Raw genomic sequence first — 22,250 nt, forward strand, 5'->3', positions numbered from 1 at the left:
TATGACTATATCACAGTCAGAAGGGGAGGAAGACAACATAATATTTTAAGAAAATTCATTCTTAGCTTCTCATAAAATCAAAGAATATTAGGCAACACTAAGAAGGAATTACCGATATAAAATATTATTCAAGTAACTTAAGTATTAACAAAGAACAAACTTGTGCATTGATGATTTACTGGATCGAATGAACATTTCGAGTCTCAGTTCAGGGACCACATGTAATGGCGGAAGCAGGGCTTGCAGTACCCTTAATTAAAGCTGTGGTGTTGCTCTGCCGTGAGTACACTACTGAAAAAGGAACAAGGAAATGAAGAGGAGGCCGAAAATGTGAAGTATGAGATTTAGAGTGGAGGTTTGAGAGTGGACGCTCTGCAGGGCAAACCCGTAGAAGTGTTTTTCAACCGGGGTTTCCCGGAACCCTAAGGTTCCACAAGAAGTCGTTAGAGGTTAATCAAGAAAGTGATAAATATGCTAATGCATTTTTTAGTAGTTTTTATCTAATCTTATATTCGTAACGTTACTTACAAACGTACGGCATACTGCTGGAAATTCTTTGGTTAATATAATAAAGGCTTCAACCTCATATTATTTAAAATTATAATAATCATAGAGAATGTATATATTTAGCGATGTCTATATGTAATAATAGGGATAGATGTAAGAAGGTTGAGAAACGCTGCGCCGTATATGGATGATGCAGGAAAGGAGAGACAAAGCCCTCGCAAGTCGTAAGGAGGATTGCCCGAGTCACTGATAAAAAAAACTGTTGTGATTAAATACGTTGCATGCAGCAACTGAGGATTTTCCTAGTGTGCTCACCACTCTCCCCGGCTGTTCTCAGAAGGTCTTCCGTGAATCCCGGCGTAGATGAATCAACACCCACCACCACCCACCCACCAGCCAGACGGCGCGAGTCACGTAGTTCCCAACCAGCACATGAAATTGACTAAGTGGCATCATTTCTGGTCTTAATGCCATTACCTATGGATTTCCTTTCACAGAGGGAATGATTGATTGATTGATTGATAGTTTATTGTTGCCTCTCTATCACATATCTTAAACTAATTTTGGAACGGATATTTATACTATGTTATCTTTAATTGTCTGTCATTGAATAAGAAGATAGTAAAAGTAAAGGATGTTCAAGGGCAGCGGATTGCTGCGCATGCCATCAATCTGAGGCACGTTTTGGACGTCCCCGTGACTTGGCTTGATCGCGGTTTCGTAACTAATGTCTCACCCTCTTTCTTTGTTCTGTTTCACGATGGCATTTGCATCATATTTCATAGTGACGACAGAAAATGGCGTTGGACTGTATATTGCTGGCTATTCTAAACAAAACATCTGATGGAAATTTGGGAACACCCGCCCCAGCACGGTAGCAGCACCCCTTCTAGCCTGTTTGTGTGAGAGCCTCTTCTAAATAGTAATATGGTCATGGATCTGGTCGTAGAGTAGCTACTTGATACAAACGCAGGAGGAGTCTCGATTTTTTTCTGCCTTCTCCTTTAGAGCAATCCCGCAAACTAGTAATGGGCAATCGTAAGGCAAATGCTCATGTTCCCTCCGAGAAGGTGGTAAAGTGGGAAGAACGTCTCGCCTGCTCAGCAATCAAGGAAACTAATATGCCATTCTAATGTTATCTTCATGCTGAACAATTACGGGGCAGTGATGCTCTGCCTGCAGCCTCCGTGTATCCCTTATTTTCGGGATGGCAATTTTAAATTATATCTACGCGCGCGCGCGCGCGTGTGTGTGTGTGTGTGTGTGTGTGTGTGTGTGTGTGTGTGTGTGTGTAAGGTACGAAAAAAATACCACGTCGTGAAGAGACCACGTAAAAAGTTATAAAGGAAAAAAACGGCGGATCCTAATCGTTCTGAAACGTCCATAAACACTGAGACAGTCGCACCGAAAGGAAAATCAAAGCGAGACTGCGTTGTGTGAACGGGTGACACCTGCATTAGAGTAAGCCCTGCCCTGACAAGAGTGCAGATTCGTCTGCTACATCTTCATTTGCTAGCAGGGAAAAATATTGTATTGACTATTCCATCAAACGTTTTGGAGGTTTATAAATTTCCTTTCTGATTTTCTTCCTGGTGATGTTTTTGAAAGGCCTGCATTCCACGACAGGTCCCCGACAGCCTCTTCCCTCCAGTCAACCTTCCAGCCACAATCCTGCCGCCCCACAACATTGCCTGTACACCAACATTGGTCGGGTATTCCCTGCCTGCCTCTGACCTGCCCAGGATCTTGTTGCCTATAAAAAAAAAATAGCAAAGTGCTCTCTCTCTCTCTCTCTCTCTCATTACCTAGGATGATAACATTGTATTAACGACTAATAAGGATGCTTACCTCGAACAGGGAATGACGGGGCTGCAGCACAGTATCACGGCTACGTTAATAAACAATCGGATATTTTCCTATTTATGTGAAGCATCCCAGTCTGTTACTCCTGTTAGCCTTCGAAATGTACGTCACAGGGATTTTCCCGGAATGCACTCACGAAGGCCAATACTATAAACAATATCATTACTGGTTATTACTCTGTATATTCAACATAATTGATCGTGGACGATTGTCATCATGCAATTATTTCTTCAAAAACGTACCCACCACTGTACAAAACTTTCCTCATTATTAAGGTGGTACATCTAGAAATGAATCGACAAATATTCTGGCATCCTTCATTGACGGCAACTCCAACATCCAAATAGCTGGCGGACTGCAGGAGCCGGCCCTTCCTCCGCTATATAAGCAACAGCAGCGTCAAGCTCCTCACACAGACACACACCACGTCAAACCACCAGTATGGCACGCCTGTCGCTGTTCCTTCTCGTTGTGGCTGTTGCCGTGTTTACTCCAAACATTCCACAGTGTGAAGCTGGCTGGCTGGACCGGATTATTGGTACAGCAGTTGAGTAAGTCGACGTTTAACATACAATACCTGTCCAGAGGTTACTGAACCACAAATGTAAATGTAGATCGACATAATTTGTCATGTTTCCTCTTTCAAGAAAGCGCCCGAAGATATCAACCATGCCTACATGAAGTCACGAGGCGCAATAGATGTCTCTCAGCTGTAATACGAAGGCGCAAATTTTTTAAACGAAACGTAAAGGAAACAGATTAATGATTCAGAAGCGGACGCTGAGGCATAAAAAAATCTAAAAGTATTAATTTGCAGTTCTGAAGAAAAGTGTGATCGATTGAAGAAGCGAAAAATTATTGCTACTGGATGGATACCATTTTACATGTTAGGGAAGCTTCAGGATAATTTAATCTGAAAACATTGTTTATGAACTTATTTTTGCAGTTCTGTTGCTGAATTCGGAACCACTAATATAGTGGACCAAATCTGCAACACCCGTGTGATGCCCACCATAAAGAAGTTTGAACTGTACTTCAGGGGGAGAGTGTGGTGCCCAGGCTGGACAACAATCCAGGGGGAGTGTAAGTACCGCTTGTGCAAAAATACGAAATGAAACTTTCTCAGTAGGCGAAGAAATTAGGGGCCATGTTACTCATAAAGAGTTCAGACACGAAACTGTCCTCTCATATCATTTATATTTTCAGCTCTGACTCGCAGCAGGACCAGGGTGGTGAACAAAGCTGTGGAAGACTTCGCCAGGAAGGCTGTCGCTGCAGGCCTCATGACGCAGGAGGATGCTAACCCTTTGCTGAATGCCTGATCATGGAGCAGGACGCCACACCTCTGGGGCACATGGCTATCCTGACCTGATGTGTCCTTCATCTGCCATCACTCAACCTCTCCCTCAGGCGACATTGTAGAGCAGGATTTCTTAACCTTTTCTAGCATCTGAACCCTTGTACTATATTAAGGTATATCAAGCCGCCCTCCACCCCTTCAAGTAAGGCTTTAGTAGTTCAGCACACCCGATGATTTTGTTAAAAGACTACCTTTACTACATCATCATGAAGTAAAAGAAGTTGTTTGGCCAGTACTTTGTTGATTTCATAATAAAAGAAATAAAAAAGGCACTCGTATTAAAATCCAAACACAAAAGCCGATGATATATTGTCTGCATGGTCCACAAAGTTGTTTTTCCTGAAGTGACGTCTGGGGTGTAGTCTAACTGCCCTAATATATAATGCTATTTCCTTGGTTGTAGCCCTATCCTACCACTAGTTAGAATTGATCGTTGCACATCTATTCCAAAAAATTGTGCTTGTTTATCATCGTCATTATATAAAACACTGTCAACTACAATCCACCAAAAGGTCAAGCATGTTGTCATTCGTTTTATCCATATCATCTGGTAAATAGATGAATATTGCATAAATCTGGATATCTCGACCTTTTTCTACGATATCAGAAACAACACCTAAACAATACCGAGTACATGGTGGGCACAGGGGTCCTAGTCACACCACCCCGCCCTCGATCTGCCACCCCTCCTCCCCCAACGCACAAACATGAAAGAAGAGAGTCGTCGCTGGGCTTCCCGCAGATAGAGGTTTATCATCTGACCTTAAGAAAGGACAACAAATAGCCCGACACGTGAGCTCCACACATCCTGTTTTCGTAGCTTTATTTACTGCGTCATGGGATTCCCGTGCCGTGTTTACTAAACAAACTTTTTCTTGCGTTGAGCACTTGAGTAATATTGTTCTGAGTTTTTAACATTTTGAAAGTGGTGCCGGGTATGTATGGATTGGGACTCTGCCTTTTCTCTTCAATAGCGTTGATCTTTGTGACGTGTACTATGTGTCTTGATTACCACGATGACTGAGGATGGTGATGATAAAGAGGAGCTGAAGAAGAAGCCATGCTTCTCATAAAAAAAATACAAACACTGCTGGTGGAAGTGCGAGGCTGCGCACATCCTGCCCATGAAGGTGCTGATAACAGACGGCCGCTCGGGAAGACGAGGAGGAGGAAGGCGAATGTCTCATGAAAGGTCACACCCGTCTGACCATCAAAACCGTATCAAATCACGTCAACCTTAATTAAAGAAGAAAATGTAAGGAGTGACGAGAGGCTGATTATTTCTTATAAAGAAAGAATTCAAGCCAATTCAAGTTATGAAAAACCTTTCGCTCGTCTCTTACTTCATTGCATTTGTATGTTTTTTTTTTTTGTGCATATTAAGTGTATCAGTTTCTTCATGCTAACTAAGATCATAAAACTTGCACGTTTGAAGGGGAGGTTCAGCTTGTATTCTGTCTGTGCCCATCACATTGGCACAGCCTGGCAATACTTTCCTCCCCTGCCTACCTCCTGCCCACCACACAGACTCGTTGCCAACCTATGGGTTCCTCCTTCGGTCGCCCTCCTAACACTGATCCACTTTACACCCTCGTATAGCACGTGTCGATGAGGGCAGTAACGGGTGGAAGGACTGAAGAGATGATGTAATGGCTATGTCAAGGAAATGGAGTGACAGCCCAGAGCATGAGACGAACAGGGTAAAATATTTCCATGTGTATCTGCCCCTCCGCGGAGGAAACGCAAGTCCTTGACGACGACCCATAACGAGGGCATCGGTTAATGAGAGTATTATTTTCTTCCTGAGGAACTAATAAAATAAAGGGTCTCCAAGCATTATTGGTTGCTGACCCCTTTCGTGGGGTCTGTTACTACTTCTGCTGCTTCATTTACAATAACAACTACTACTATAACTACTACTACTACTACTACTACTGCTACTACTACTACTACTACTACTACTACTACTACTACTACTACTACTAATAATAATAATAATAATAATAATAATAATAATAATAATAATAATAATAATAATAATAATAATAATAATAATAATAATAATAATAATAATAATAATAATAATAATAATAATAATAATAATAGTAATAATATTACTACTACAACTCCTCCTCCTCCTCCTCCTCCTCCTCCTCCAACTAATAATAATAATAATAATAATGATAATAATAATAATAATAATAATAATAATAATAATAATAATAATAATAATAATAATAATAATAATAATAATAATAATAATAATAATAATAATAATAATAATAATAATAATAATAATAATAATAATAATAATAATAATAATAATAATAATAATAATATAAATAATAATAATAATAACAGTAATAATAATAACAGTAATAATAATACTGATGATGATAATAATAATAATAATAATAATAATAATAATAATAATAATAATAATAATAATAATAATAATAATAATAATAATAATATAACTCCTCCTTCTCCTCCTCCTACTACTACAACTAGTATATGGATGGCGACAGGCTGCAGCATTGCCCCACTCCCTTGCTCACGGGAAGAAAACATATACCCTACCCTGTATGTCTAACCACTCTTCCAATCGTGTTTCTGCATCTAAACATGCTGATGGTCCAGAAGCATAATGCAGCAAGTTGTCGGGCTGGGAAATTATCTTCTCTATCTCCTGTCTGTCCGTGAAATTTCTCTCTCTCTCTCTCTCTCTCTCTCTCTCTCTCTCTCTCTCTCTCTCTCTCTCTCTCTCTCTCTCTCTCTCTCTCTCTCTCTCTCTCTCTCTCTCTCTCTCTCTCTCTCTCCTAGTAATAACAATGGTGGTTCCGTGTAACAACGAATGATGAGGATGGTGCGCAGTATCACAGTTACAGTCAACAAGAGAAATTTTCCCATCTAAACTTACGTCACGGAATATTTCGAGGGATTACCAGATCTGTTCACACCAAAGAGTTTCCCAGAATGCACGCACAGATGCCAATAATTTAAGCAATGTTATTTTTACTATACCTTTTTAAGTTCAACATATTACATCATGGTTTTCATCATGCAAACATTATTCATCCAAACTGTACCCACTACTGCACAAAATTTTTCTCATTATGAAGGTGGTACATCCAGAAATGAATCGACAGATATTCTGGCATCCTTTACTAACGGTGACCGAAACAGCTGGCGGCCTGTGGGATCCGACACTTTCTTTGCTACATAAGGAGCAGCAGCGCCCACGCACAGACACTCACCGGGTCAAAATACCAGCATGGCACGCCTGTCGCTTTTCCTCGTCGCGGTGGCTGTTGCCGTGTTTACTCCAAACATTCGGCAGTGTGAAGCCAACATTTTTGACGATATTTTCGGCAAAGTAACTGAGTAAGTCGGCGTTTATCATATAACAAGAGAATACCCTGTAATGTGTATATTATAACATAATGTGAATGTGTGTATGTATGTCGTATCGCCATGGCCCAGTGGCGCCAGGACGTTACACACAGACGCTACGTTGTGCTTAGGAGGTGCTCCTTGCCGTGGGAACGGTGTTGATTCAGCAAGCATGCTATCCGCTGGCCGCACCTGTACCAAGAGAAGCCGGCAGATCAGGGCGGGCGGCGGACGAGAGCACAGGACTTCTCGGAGTGTGCGTACGACTTACGACTCGTCCACAAAATACTGTAACTATTCTGTGAATATATTTAAAACGCAATACAACCATTTAATCAACCAGAGAGAGAGAGAGAGAGAGAGTAAATTAAGTGAACTCAAGTGAACTTAACGGCTCCGCTCGGCCAACACATAACCCACATCACTTAACTAAAAGGCTATTGTGTTGTCTCACGACTTCTATCCACTGGAGAAAGCAGGCAACGGTACACCGGACCCGACGTGAGATAACAGTTCGCGCCTTAATCAAAAACACAAAAAAAACAGCTAACAAAAAGTCTAACAACCCATTCAGAGATTCCTATACAACAAACGTTAATATTGATCGATACCATTCGTCCACAGTCTTTCCTGTTTCAAGGAAATATTCTTAGCACTTTTTGATCAGGTTTGACCAAGAAAACTTTACGATAAAGATAAATCGAAGGGTATTCCAATAACTACGAAAAACAGATAATACATTGTTTTAAGAACAAACTGGCTTTAAAGGATAACTGAGGTAACTAAGTAACTCTGCGTTTGTCATAATTATAAGGGCAGAATAATACGCTTCCGAATCTTCCTGAACAACAAACGAAAATATTGATCGATGCCATTTGTAGTGTTTCCTCTTTCAGAGAAATTTCCTAAAACTTCTAGGTATATTCCACTAAGAAAACGTATATGATAATGGCAAAGCTAAGGACATTTCAATACCAAATAATTATTAAAAAATAACTTAGCATCTATAAAACAAAATGCTAATGCGTTGTTTTTAGTAAATGTTGGCTAAAACGGATATTACTAAATAATTATGTGATGCGTTACTGGCGCCCGCAGATATCACTCACGCCTACAGGTAGTCACGGGGCGCAATAGATGTATGAATTGTAATATGATGGCGCAAATGTTTAAACGGAAATGCAAAGGAAACAAAGTGATATTAATGCTGCAGACTTTGCTAAAGCAAATAAAATGGGAACTGATTGGTTTTAATTGATTAAATGAGTGGAATAGATTATTATAGATGGCAAGATGGCGCCACCATAAACACTTGCCTTTACTATAACGGGCTGTTGCCGACCACCACGCCCCACCAAGAATGTCTCCAGGCGTCATCAGCGAAACGTTAAAAAAAAAAAAATCCTACTGATAGGAGACTGTTTTACGTGTACTGAATATTTAAAAGAAATTTCATTCTAAGCTTCCCATGAAATCAAAGAAAATTTAGCAAAACCAAGAAGGAATTAGAGGCGAGAAAACACTGTTCATTCAACTCTTATTTTTTTTCAGAACTCTGGTTGACTTCGGAACCACCGATATAGCTGGCAATCCCTGCAACTACCGCTTGTCACCCCGCCTCATTAAGTTTGAATTGTACTTCGTGGGGCTCGTGTGGTGCCCAGGCTGGACAACAATCCAGGGGGAGTGTAAGTACTGTTCGTGTAAAAATACGTGATTAAACTCTTTTCGGTAGACAAATAGATCAAGGCCCGTGTTACTCATAGAGTTCAGACACGAAACTGTCCTTTCATATCATTTATATTTTTAGCTCTGACTCGCAGCAGGACCAGGGTGGTGAACAAAGCTGTGGAAGACTTCGCCAAGAAGGCTGTTGCTGCAGGCATCATGACGCAGGAGGATGCTGACCCTTTGCTGAATGCTTGAGCATGTAATAGTATGCCAAACCTCTGGGAGACATGGCTATCCTGACCTGATGTGTCCTTCATCTGCCATCACTCAACCCCTTCTTCAGGCGACATTGTAGAGCAGGATTTCTTAGCGTTTTCTAACCTCTGAACCCTTGTACTATTGTTGGGTTAAGACAGCTGCCCTGCACCCCCCAAGTAAGGCTTTGGAAGTTCAGCACACCCGATGGTTTTGTTAAAAGACTACCTTTACTACATCATCATAACATACCGGTAATATAAAGTTTATTGATGAGTTACTTCATTTATTTTATAATAAAATGAATAAAAATGACTTGTTTTAAAAGCCAAACATAAAAACTAATGATATATTGTCTGAATCGTCCACAATGTTACTCTTCCTGCAGTGACGCCCAGAGGTGTAGCCCAAGACCCTATCCTAACACCTCCCTTGGGTGTAGCCCTTTCCTTTCACCCCTTAGAAAAGATTTCAGCACCTCTGGGGATCCTAGCATCCAGGGTTACAAACACGGTTTTAGGACATGATCCATTAATTATTGTCATTGTATAATCCACTGTCAACTATTATCCACCAAAATGACATGCATGTTGTCATTCGTTTTATCCATATCAACTGGTAAATTAATGAATATTGCATAACTCTGGTAACCTTTACATTTGTCAGCGATATCAGAAACTACACCTAAACATTATCAGGTGTACACCGGTGTGTCGTGATATCCCAGGTGAAGGTGCTACGTAATGTAAGGTAAGGGTGGGCACAGCAGACCTCACCATACCACCTCTCCCTCCATCTACCCCCCCCCCCCCCCACACACACACACAAACACAACCACGAAACAGGAGAGCCGTCGGTGGCTTCCCGCCGATAGAGGTTTATCATCTGTGTGATATAAAAAGAGCAAAACACAGCCCGTCACTGGAGCCCACTTTACCCTGTTTTCGTAGCTTTACTAACTGCTTCATTGGAGTCCCAAGTCGTGTTCACTAAACAAACATTTTCTTTCGTTGAGCACTTAAGTAACGCTGTTTTGTGTAAGATCAACAGAATATTCTGTTGATCTTGGTTTTGTGTGTTTAACAGTTTGAAAGCGGCGCTGCGAATGTATGGGTTCAGACTCTTTACTCTCAGTGGGCATTTTCTCTTTTATCGTTGCCAAGAGTAGGCAGGTAGACATTTGCCGAAACGAGCGTAAGCCATTTCCGGTGAGGGCGAGGTATGTACGAGAGGCGAGGGTGTGCTGCAAGCCTATCAAAAGCACTCTCGTGTCCTCACTTTCCGTTTTCCTGTTGTCTCAGTAACGTCAGAGAGTAGTTCAGCGTACTCTCTAAAGACAAACTCTCTTACTTTCTACACCAAACTACATTCACTCACCATTTTCTAAAAATATATCAAAGTTCACCGTGACCTCGTCAAGACCCGCCTCGGAATCCCTTTCTATGGAGGAAACCAAAACGTTCCCAAGTCGGACCCCACTTTTGTAGATGGACTAGAGAGGTGTCTTAAGACAAAGCTTATAAAACGCACTAGAAAAGTTACATACCACTGGAACCCTGATTTCACTCATCCTTGCATCATATCTATAAACAGCCGATAAACAAAAATTAGGTTGCCAAATTTGCAGCGGAATGGCTCTGTTTTGAAAGAAAAAAATAAACAGCAGGGAGTGCAACGTTTTCCTATATATTAAAATTTCTTACGAAAGAGTTGGAATTATTTGAATGAAGAATCATAATTTTTGCCTTATAGCTCTTTTAGGGGAACATAGCAGGAGTGTTGCATTTCCGTCTCCTTTCTTTACACCAAGGGACCGGATACCACAATGCTGCCCTCTACCATCACGAAGTTTGGAAAGTCCTACATTTCTCCCAATTCTGAATAACAGTAAACTCGGGAATATGCCCCCGGGACAAAGGACAGTGTGACATCCAGGTTACCACAGTTTACTTTCCAAAGGTTTAAATAAGTATATGCCCATTCATCGACTAGCCCGACATCGATAAACAGGAGGGTGGGCTGAGCACCAACTAACCTACCATAGCCGGAATCGAACCCGAGCCGGTGGATTTGTAGCTAGACATAACATCTACGACACAACAGACACACGAGTTCCTAACCCATGATATTCTGATAAATGAATAAATATGCATAACCGCTTGTCAACCAACAGTTATCTGGGGCCCCACCAAGGACTCTCATCGTAATAAGGCACACACTGTCAGTCAAGTGTGGAATTAGAATTCATTACAGACTAAGTGGCTCAAGTGACAGATTAAAGCGTTGAGGCATGGCCCAGCGCACAACCCTCCTCACCCTAACTACCTGGGGCTCGTGAACTAATCAAGTGGTTTCTTCGCAAGCAAATTTTATCACTTTATATTCAGTGGTGAAAGAACAGATATGCGCACAGTGTGAAGTCGTTCATTATAAACCGTGTCCTTGACTATTTACGTTGTAGTACACCAAAGCATACGCTGGGAATTTATCATTGGTTAAATAGTAGTTCCTACATTGTTTAGGTGGCAATCAACAAAAACAATGAAAGTTAACATTCAGTGGTATTGCGGAACGGAATAATAAGTAAACTATCAACATTAACGTGCAAGTATTGCAGGAGTCAAATTATTATGATGATTAGTACACTGAGATAGTCGTGTTGACCTTTCCTCATAATGATAATTCGCCTTATTAATGATTCCAGGCTAAATCATCCGCTAAAACAATTGTTAATACAAAAATAATAACCACGATCTCAACAGGTCCTTGAGTTATTATTTAGTGGTTAGCGTGCCTAGCTACGAATCCTATGGCCCGGGTTTGAATCCCGGTTCGGGCAGTCGGCGCGAAGCTCACTCAACTGTTTATCCTCCTTTTCGGGCTGGTCGATAAATGGGTACCTTGGGAACCCTGGGGAAGGTAACCTGTGGTAACCCGGATGTCACACCTGCCCTGTGTTCCAGAGTGAGAGTTGGAGTGTTTCGTTTAGTCGGCGCAACATCTGTGGTCATATGCCGGAGAGAGACAGGAGGGTAAGGAATTATAGGAGAAGGGAACAGATCCCAGGAGACGGGACACAGCCCCCGATTAATACCTGGTACCCATTCACTGCTGGGTGGACAGGGGCGTAGGGTATCGGAAAACCCGCCCAAAGTTTTCCACTCCGTGTTCCAGAGTGATGAATTCTTACTATGCTCAAGTCCCAATGTGACGGAGATGAGCACCGAGGTCACCCGCAGCTTTAGCATATGCCCCCAATTTAACTGAATGATGTTGGAACGCGAGAAAAAGGCACGAGGAAATGAGGAGGCCGGAAATGTGAAGTGTTGGAATGACAGAGGAGGTCTGAAGTAGACACGCTGCAGGGCAAACTAGGACAAGCCCATTGAGGGAAGATGCGGGAGTACTGTGACAATGCTCTCGCAAGTCGCAAGGAGCGTCGCCCGAGTGACTGACAAAAAGTTATTGATTAAAAACGTTTCATGCGGCAACTGAGGATTTTCTTAGTGTGTTCACCATACTCCTCGGCTGTCTTCGGAAGGCTTGACAACTGCCCGAACAAATATCTCACTATCATATCATGAAGAGACCACGTAGAAAATTATAAAGGAAAAAAAAAACGTGGGATTCTAATCCTCCTGAAACGTCCATAAACACTGAGACAGTCGCACCGAAAGGAAAACTAAAGCGAGGCAGCGTTGTGTAACCGGGTGACACCTGCAGTCGGGTAAGCCCTGCGAGTGTGCGTAGCTGGGGCACAAGTAGTCTAGGCGCCACGCCACCATGCTTGGGGTGCTTAACAGGCCAAACATTCGAGCCATGCATCGCTTGTTCTCGGTACAGGACAAGTAATGAAGGTAGACGCTAGCGACTGAGAAAGGAGTTATAGCTAAATTACATTAAAAATGATAGAGAATATTTCCCGTGATATGCAGAAGAAAACAGTATCTGTCTTTTGATACTGTGGAACGTGTGGCAACCGATCGCTCATTTATCTTAATTATGAATCGACTGGTTCATGTGGAAAACATGGAGCCAATTCATCCCCTTCCAGCAGTGCTCAAGACCTAGGCTTGCTCTGTGACGACGCTACAGTCTAGGATACAGCTGAGAACCCTAATAAGAGAAGAGATTCGTCTGCTACAGCCGCTATCCAGCCTGCATTGCCACGACGCTGCCTTGCCACCAACACGGGTCGAGTGGTCCCAGCCTGCCTCTGGCCTGTCCAGGATCTTATTGCCTAATAGCTACTCTCTCTCTCTCTCTCTCTCTCTTAGGGGAGTACCATATTGGTAGAACAAGAATGGTTCCTTCAAACATTATATGACGAAGGTGCTCCACAATAACTATTACGTTCAACAATCAGATTTTTTTGCCATCATAAATTACACCACGGGATATTTCGTGGGATTACCAGATCTGTTCATACCAGGAATATTCTCGGGATCCACGCACATATGCCAATAATATAAGTAATATTATTTTCACTATACCTTTGTAAATCCAACATATTACATCATGGACCGTTGTCATCGGGCAAACTCTTTTTCCAAACTGTACCACTACTACACAAAAGTTTCCTCATTATAAAGATGATACATCCAAAAATGAATCGACACTTATTCTGGCATCCTTCACTGACGGTGACGGCCACATGGAAACGGGTTGTGGACTGCAGGACTCTACCCAACCTCAGCTACGTAAGCAGCAGCAGCGTCAAGCTCCTCATACAGACACACACCGCGTCAAACCACCAGCAGTCCAGCATGTCACGCCTGTCGCTGTTCCTTCTCGTAGTGGCTGTTGCCGTGTTTACTCCAAACATTCCACAGTGTGAAGCTGGCTGGCTAGACCGAATTGTTGGTGCAGCAACAGAGTCAGCGTTTAACATAAAAGAGGAAAATTCACATCCAGAGGTTACTGAACAACAAACGTAAATATTGATCGAAATCATTTATCCACAGTGCTTCCTCTATCAAGAAAATTTTCTTAACACTATTTAATTAGGTTTGACCAAGCAAATTTTACGATAGAGATAAATCTAAGGGCATTCCAATAACTAAAAAAAAAAAAAAAACAGATAATACATTGTTTTAAGAACAAACTGGCTTTAATTGATAGCTGAGGTAACTGAGTAACTCTGCGTTTATCATATAAGGACAGAATACGCTTCCGAATCTTCCTGAACAACAAACGAAAATATTGATCAATGCCATTTGTCCAGTGTTTCCTCTTTCAGTGAAATTTCCTCAAACTTTTTCCAATCAAATTTCACCAAGAAGTCTTATATGATAAAGACATATCTAAGGACATTTTAATACCAAATAATTATTCAAACATAACTTAGTATCTTCAGAACAGAATGATAATGCGTTGTTTTTGGTAAAAGTGGCTTATACAGATAATACAAAGTAATTAAGCGTGTGGCAGATGTTCCTCCCCCCTGTCTCGCGGGTGTCCCTCATACCAACTTCCTCCCAACCTGCCTGGCCCTTCTGTTCCCTCCACGTCGCCCGCCGCACACTCAGCCTCCCTCTTCTCCCCCTCCTCGCTCCTCCCCTCACCCACCACTTCTCCCTCTCACGTCTCCCCCTTCCGTTCCCCTCCCCTTTCCTCCTCTTCCCCGTCATCCAGTTGTCCCTGCTCTCCCTCTCATTCTTTCTCCTTCTCCGCCCTCGCCTCCCCTTCCCCCTCCCCCACAGCCATTACCTCCCCCGCCTCCCACCCAGCCCCTCCTCCTCCCCCTCTTCTCTCCCTTTCTTCCCCTCTTCTCTCCCTACCTCTCCCTCTTCTCTCCCAACAAGTGTAGCATTCTGAGTGTAAGTAGGAGTAACCCCTCACACAATTACTCCTTAAATGACATTCCTGTAAGCAGGTCTGGGTGTGAGAGAGATGACCTCCGTCCTAGGGCCCAATGCATTCAGGCTAAAAATCGGGCGAACATAGTACAGGGTTTCATCTCTTGAAGCTTAAACAATACGAGCGCTTAAGTTATCCTAAAACTTTCCTTAGCACTAGTTGGACCTCATCTCGATTATGCAGTTCAGTTCTGGTCCCCCTACTATAGAATGGATATCAAGATGTTAGAATCTGTACAGAGGAGGATGACAAAGATGATACAGGGGGTGAAAAACTTGCCTTATGAAGATAGACTGAAGCATTTAAATCTACACTCACTGAAAAGACGAAAGTTGCGAGGAGACCTTATCGAAGTCTATAAATGGATGAAGGGCTTTAATAAAGGGGATGTCAATAGGGTTTTGGTGGTAAAAAGAGCCAGGTAGGACACGTAGCAATGGTTTTAAGTTAGACAAATTCAGATTCAGCAAAGACATAGGCAAGAATTGGTTCACCAATAGAGTGGTGGACGAGTGGAACAGGTTTGGCAGTCATGTTGTGGGTGCCAATACCATAGATACATTTAAGAAGAGGTTGGACAAATTCATGGATAGTGAGGTAAGGTGGGGTTAGGATTACAGGAACTGCCCTGTATAGGCCAACCGGCCTCTTGCAGATTCCTTACGTTCTTATGTTATTCTTTTTAAAAGAAAACAAACTGATATTGATGTTGTAGAACCGGATGATAGAGCATATAAAATGGGAACTGATTGATTTCAGTTGAATAGAAGAGTGGTAAAGATTAATATAGATGGCAGGATGGCGCCAATATAAACACTTGCCTTTGCCGGAACGGACTGTTGTCGACCACCAAGCCCCACCAAGAAAGCCTCTCGGCGCCATAAGCGCAACGATAAAAAAAAAATAATAATAATAATAATAATAATAATAATAATCCTACTGACTGGAAACCGTTTTACATGTACTGAATATTTCAAGAAAATTCATTCTAAGCTTCCCATGAAATCAAAGAATATTTAGCAAAGCCAAAAAGGAATTAGCGGTGAGAAGATACTGTTCATTCACTTTTTTTCAGAACTCTGATTGATTTCGGAAAAACTGAAATATTGGAGAAACCCTGCGACACCAGTGTGACGCCCACCATAAGGAAGTTTGAACTGTACTACAGGGGGAGAGTGTGGTGCCCAGGCTGGACATCAGTTCAGGGGGAGTGTAAGTACCGTTTGTGCAAAATTACGTGATGGATTATTTTAAGCAAGCGAAGAAATTAGTGGCCCATGTTACTCATAAAGAGTTCAGACAAGAAACTGTCCTCTCATATCATTTATATTTTCAGCTCTGACTCGCAGCAGGACCAGGGTGGTGAACAAAGCTGTGGAAGACTTCGCCAGGAAGGCTGTCGCTGCAGGCCTCATGACGCAGGAGGATGCTAACCCTTTGCTGAATGCCTGATCATGGAGCAGGACGTCACACCTCTGGGGCACATGGCTATCCTGACCCGATGTGTCCTTCATCGGCCATCACTCAACCTCTCCCTCAGGCGACATTGTAGAGCAGGACTTTTTAACCTTTTCATACATCTGAACCCTTGTGGTATTGTTAGGTAGTTTGGTAATTCAGCACACCCGACGATTCTGTTAAAAGACTACCTTTACTACATCATCATGACATGAAATAAAGTGGTTTGATAAGTTACTTCATTTATTTCTTAAAAAAAAGTAATAAAAGTGTCACTTGGATTAAAGCCATAAAACAAAAACTAATGATATATTGTCTGCATGGTCGACAGCGTTGTTCTTTCTGAAGTGACGCCAGAGGTGTAACCCTAACACCTCACTTGGGTGTAGCCTTTTCGTTCCACCCCTAGAAAAGATTTCAGCATCTCTGGGGAGCATCCAGGATTACTAACTCGGTTTTAGGACTTGATCCATTAATTATTGTCATTATACGACCCACTGTCAGCTTCATTCCATCAAAATGTCATGCATGTTCTCATTCGTTTTATCCATATTATCTGGTATATAAATTAATATTGCATAACTCTGGTAACCTTTACATTTGTCAGCGATATCAGAAACAACACCTTAACACCGAGGTCACCCGCAGCTTTAGCATATGCCCCAAATTTAACCTTTACCTTACTGCAATAACCAGCTTTTGTCATCATTTCTTATCGCTAAGTTTACATATGTAAACAGCTAAACCTACGCCACCGCCGATAATATAATCAGACGCTCTAGGTAATTTTTATTTCACATGGGATGGCACAAAGTGGCGTTACTTGCCATATTGCCAATCATGATTTCCAGATGTTTTTAGATGATGATCTACCTGTATCATGAATTGGTGTCCTTGTTTGCTACGTATTTTAAAGGTCTATAATCTTCCAGGGACTCAGCAACGGGAAAACTAAGGAAATGAACGTGAGGGTTTGTGTGGCCCGTTGGCGGAAGGAAAGGGTAGGGGGCAAAGATAATACTACTTCGTCTGATTGCTCTTATCCTTATTTCACTGCTGCACTCTCCCCAGTGTCTGGCTGTTGCTGAATGGAAACAATTCACCCAAAAGATATTTAAGTATTAAATAGAGAAGTGAAGAAATGACTGTAAGTGTCGCCAAGGCAGTTAAGAGAAATTCCGGGTGAACCGACGCCGTCAAATAGACGCACCTAACATCATCATAGCCGATCCAGGACTCAAGACGTTTCCTATGGTGGAGGAGGTAGCTTTATAATTTTATTTCGTAAAGAATCCTTACAACGAAAACTAACTAAAATTATGAGTATTCTTTTTCTTGAACACAACAAGTACACCAACATGGGTCGGGTATTCCCTGCCTGCCTCTGACCTGCTCAGGATCTTGTTGCCTATAAAAAAATAGCAAAGTGCTCTCTCTCTCTCTCTCTCTCTCTCTCTCTCTCTCTCTCTCTCTCTCTCTCTCTCTCTCTCTCTCTCTCTCTCTCTCTCTCTCTCTCTCATCACCTAGGATGGTAACATATTGCACTAACGACTAAGGAGGATGCTTACCTCCAACAGGGAATGACGGGGGTGGAGCACAGTATCACGCCTACGTTAATGCACAATCTGATAATGTCCCATTTAACAGTAGCAACCAGGTCGGTTAATTTTGGTAACTTTTTTTTTATTAATTAAGAAGCGCTTTCTAATTTCGAGATGTACGTCACGGGAAATCTCGCGGAATAAGCAGCTGTTTTCATAACAAGGATCTTCCCGGAACGCACCCACGATTGGCAAGAATATAAACAATGTTATTATTGATCATGACTCTGGATATTCAACAGATTTCATCATGGAGGGTTGTCATCATACTTACATTCCTTCAAAAACATACCTACTACTGTACAAAACTTTCCACATCAGAAAGATGGTACATTCATCTACGGATATTCTGGCACCTTGCTTTAACGGTCGCATCCAAACAGGTTGCGGACTGCGGGACACGACACCACTTCTACTTAAGCAGTGCAGCGTCAAGCTCCTCACACAGACAGACCGCGTCAAACCACCAGCATGGCACGCCTGTCGCTCCTCCTCCTCGTGGTGGCTGTTGCCGTGTTTACTCCAAACATTCGACAGTGTGAAGCCGGCTGGCTTGACCGTATTATTGGTGTAGCCGTGGAGTAAGTCAGCTTTTAACATACAAGGGCAGAATACCCATCCAGAGATTCCTGATCAATAAACGTAAATATTGATCGAAGTCATTTGTTCAGTGTTTCCTCTTTCAAGGAAATTTTCTTAATATTCTTTTTAATTAGGTTTGACCAAGAAAACCGTATATAAGATAAATCTAAGGGCATTCTAATATATACGAAAAAAAACTATATATATATATATATATATATATATATATATATATATATATATATATATATATATATATATATATATCTGATATATATATATATATATATATATATATATATATATATATATATATATATATATATATATATATATATATATATATATATATATATATATATATATATATATATATATATATATATATATATATATATAATATTGATTTTAGAACAAACTGGCTAAAAAGGATACTACAAATTGGAGTCTTTACCAGTGCCCGAAGAAATAATTAACGCCACAATATAGTCACGAGGGGCGATAGAGGTCTCTCAATCGTATTGCGATGGCACAGATTTTTTAAACGAAACGTAAAGGAAACTTTATTTGTAAGTAATATTGTAGACCCGTATACTAAAGCATATAAAGTGTGAATTGAATTGTGTAGAAAAGTGGAATATATCAGAGACGAAGAAATTATGTTACTCGTTAGAAACAATTATACATGTAAAGAGAATTTCAAGGAAGTTGAATCTATTTTTTATTATCTAAGAATATTAGGCAACACTAAAAAGAAATTACCGGTGAGAAAACACTGTTCATTCTTTTTTTTTTTCAGAACTACGGTTGACTTCGGAACTTACAACATACTTGACAAGCCCTGCAACTACCGCGTGACGCCCCGCATAATTAAGTTTGAAGCGTACTTCGTGGGGCGTGTGTGGTGCCCAGGCTGGACATCAATCCAAGGGGAGTGTAAGTACTGTTCGTGTAAAAATACGTGATTAAACTCTTTTCAGTTCAGTGTTACTCATAATGAGTTCAGACACTAAACTATCCTTTCATATCATTTATAATTTCAGCTCTGACTCGCAGCAGGAGCAGGGTGGTGAACAAAGCTGTGGAAGACTTTGCCAAGAAGGCTGTCGCTGCAGGCCTCATGACACAAGAGGAAGCTAACCCTTTGCTGAATGCTTGATTATGTAATAGTATGCCGAACCTCTGGGGCACATGGCTATACCGCCATCACTCAACCTCTGTCTCAGAGGACATTGTAGAGAAGGATTTTTTTTAACCTTTTCTAGCATGTGAACCCTTTTACTATTGTTAGATATAGACAGCTTCCCTGCACCCCTTCAAGCAAGGTTTTGGTAGTTCAGCAAACCAGATGATTAAAAAAAAGGTATTGATGTTACTTCGTTTATTTCATAATAAAAGAAATAAAAAATGACACTTGTATTATAAGCCAAACGTAACAGCTAATGATATATTGTCTGCATGGTCCACAATGTTGTTCTTCCTGATGTGACGCCAGAGGTGTAGCCCAAGGCCTTAACCTAACACATCACTTGGGTGTAGCCCTTTCCTACTACCTCTTAGAAAAGATTTCAGCATCTCTGGGGATGCTAGCACCCAGGGTTACAAACTCGGTTCTAGGATTTGGTCCTTTAATTATTGTCAATATACAAACCACAGTCAATTATAATACACCAAATGTATTCGTTTTATCCACCTAATGTTGAATATAAACGATATCAGAAACAACATTAGATATATATCAATTCCAACTGTGTGTCGTGATATCCCAGATGAGAATTTCAACCAATGTAAGGTGAGGGTGGGGACTGGGCACAGCGGACCTACCCACATCATCCCGCCCTTGCAATGCCCCCCCACCCCCACCCCGTGAAACAAGAAAGTCTTCGGTGGACTTCCCGTTGACATTACCCTTTCTTGAGTCGGGGACTATGGTAGTTTTTCTTATGTGCTGCCTATAACGCCAATAGGCTCTCTTTGCGGCCCTGGGCATAGATCCAAGAAGCATTAACGATCTCGTTAACCGAGATACCGATGTAAATATTCGTTAATGACATCCAAGAAGCTAAACTATGACGTCATAGCGTGGTTAACTTAACGAGAGCCCCAGCTCCCTCGTAAACGTAACGAAGTTCATCATGATAAACTTATTTATGATTTTTTAGCATTAGATATAGGTTTTAGAGTACACAGAGCAAATTTAATTATAAATGGATGATCTGTACACACTGCACACGACTAAAATATCAAGCGCTGCCTCGCTGCTGCTTACCTCCACCCCGGCCCGTGCCCCGGCCCCCTCCCCGGTAAAGAGTGTCACTGTCACAAGAAAATCTGGCATCTCTAAGCACCATTGCCAGATAGTCGTACTCAGAACATCGTATTTACCTGTTTCTGATCCTTAACTATTGCCCAGAAGCATTAATAATCAATCATTATGACTATAACAATATATGAATCTAATTATCGGGGCTCAGGAGAGAGTTTTTGCCAAGAAACATCAGGATCTAACTCTTTTAACTATAACTATAAATGAGTTTCGTTATTGCAGCCCTGAAGACCGTTTTGGGGTAGAAAGTTGGAAATATAAGCGGCTGGGTACGACAATCTAACAAAGTTGGCCGCCACAGTTGAGGAATGCAGCCGTATGATTGGCTGAATTTTTTTCAAAGACTTGCTGTGATTGGCTGTCGAGTCTGATGACATCATCGTGGCGCTTACCCAATCTGTTGGCTTTCTGCAGTAGCGAGGCCCGAGCGATATCGTTCAGTCTCCTCTTTGGATCTGGATTTACCGATGTCGTCCGGGCCAACGCTCAGTAATGATACCGATGTCGGTAAGCAGCATTCTCTTTGGATCCGGGCCCTGGTTTCTGTCCCCATCCCGTCAGTGCCGCAGGATTATTGTTCCGTGTGTTGAACTTTTTGAGAGTCGCACTGGGTATGTGAGGATTGGTGCTCTGCTCTCATTGGGCACTTTCTCTTCTATGGTGCCAGTCTCTGAGTCTTGTAATTTGTGTCTTGATTATCACGATGACTGATGATGGTGATGATGAAGAGGAGCTGTAGAGGAAGCCATTATACCTTCTCATAAAAAGACAAACACTGCTGGTGGAAGTGCGAGGCTGCGCACATCGTGCTCATGAAGGTGCTGATAACAGACGGCCGCTCGGGAAGAGGAGGAGGAGGAAGGCGAATGTCTCATGAAAGGTCACACCCGTCTGACCATCAAAACCGTATCAAATCGCGTCAGCCTTAAATAAATAAGCAATAAGAGGAAGCTGAATATTTCGGTAACAAACTTTACCCATGTTTGTTTCTTTTTTTCTGTCTCACAAAGGGAATTGTACTGCCTACTAACTGGTGTACGGTAGCAAACAGTATTTATTGACACATGCACATCTGCCCCACAATACAGTTTGGGGTGTTACGCCGGTCTGTCCCAGCCATTTCCTCCTTCTATTGACGTTATAATGACTTCCGTTTCCTACTGTTTTCATCATCACCATCACGCAAAACTCCTATAATAACTTGCATGCTTCAGTAATAGTGCTCTTGGAATTGGTGAGATTGGCTCGTCACATATACATATTAAAAATTTTCCTAGAGTTCAAAGTGTTTTTTCCCTTGGCCTTGGTTTTCCCGGCGTCAATGAACGGGACGCGCATGTTGCCTTTGCCACAGCGACAGTGAGACAAGTTTTCA

General features: G+C 41.7%; 3 protein-coding genes across 3 annotated transcripts; all 3 read left to right on the forward strand.

Moving 5' to 3' along the window:
- Positions 1–2,753: 2,753 nt before the first annotated feature.
- LOC127004137 (anti-lipopolysaccharide factor-like) lies at positions 2,754–4,122 on the forward strand. Its single transcript, XM_050871541.1, has 3 exons — positions 2,754–2,921; positions 3,317–3,453; positions 3,577–4,122. Exons 1-3 carry the CDS (start codon positions 2,812–2,814, stop codon positions 3,690–3,692), a joined length of 363 nt encoding a protein of 120 aa, XP_050727498.1. The 5' UTR covers positions 2,754–2,811; the 3' UTR covers positions 3,693–4,122.
- A 2,824-nt stretch (positions 4,123–6,946) lies between these two features.
- On the forward strand, positions 6,947–9,361 carry LOC127004138 (anti-lipopolysaccharide factor-like). The gene is made up of 3 exons (XM_050871543.1): positions 6,947–7,114; positions 8,675–8,811; positions 8,934–9,361. The coding sequence occupies exons 1-3, from the start codon at positions 7,005–7,007 to the stop codon at positions 9,047–9,049; spliced, it is 363 nt and encodes a 120-aa protein (XP_050727500.1). The 5' UTR covers positions 6,947–7,004; the 3' UTR covers positions 9,050–9,361.
- A 9,020-nt stretch (positions 9,362–18,381) lies between these two features.
- LOC127004139 (anti-lipopolysaccharide factor-like) lies at positions 18,382–19,960 on the forward strand. The gene is made up of 3 exons (XM_050871544.1): positions 18,382–18,548; positions 19,349–19,485; positions 19,593–19,960. The coding sequence occupies exons 1-3, from the start codon at positions 18,439–18,441 to the stop codon at positions 19,706–19,708; spliced, it is 363 nt and encodes a 120-aa protein (XP_050727501.1). The 5' UTR covers positions 18,382–18,438; the 3' UTR covers positions 19,709–19,960.
- The last annotated feature ends 2,290 nt before the right edge of the window (positions 19,961–22,250 follow it).

This window comes from Eriocheir sinensis, chromosome 27, assembly GCF_024679095.1.
Source record: "Eriocheir sinensis breed Jianghai 21 chromosome 27, ASM2467909v1, whole genome shotgun sequence".
NCBI classification, from domain to species: domain Eukaryota; kingdom Metazoa; phylum Arthropoda; class Malacostraca; order Decapoda; family Varunidae; genus Eriocheir; species Eriocheir sinensis.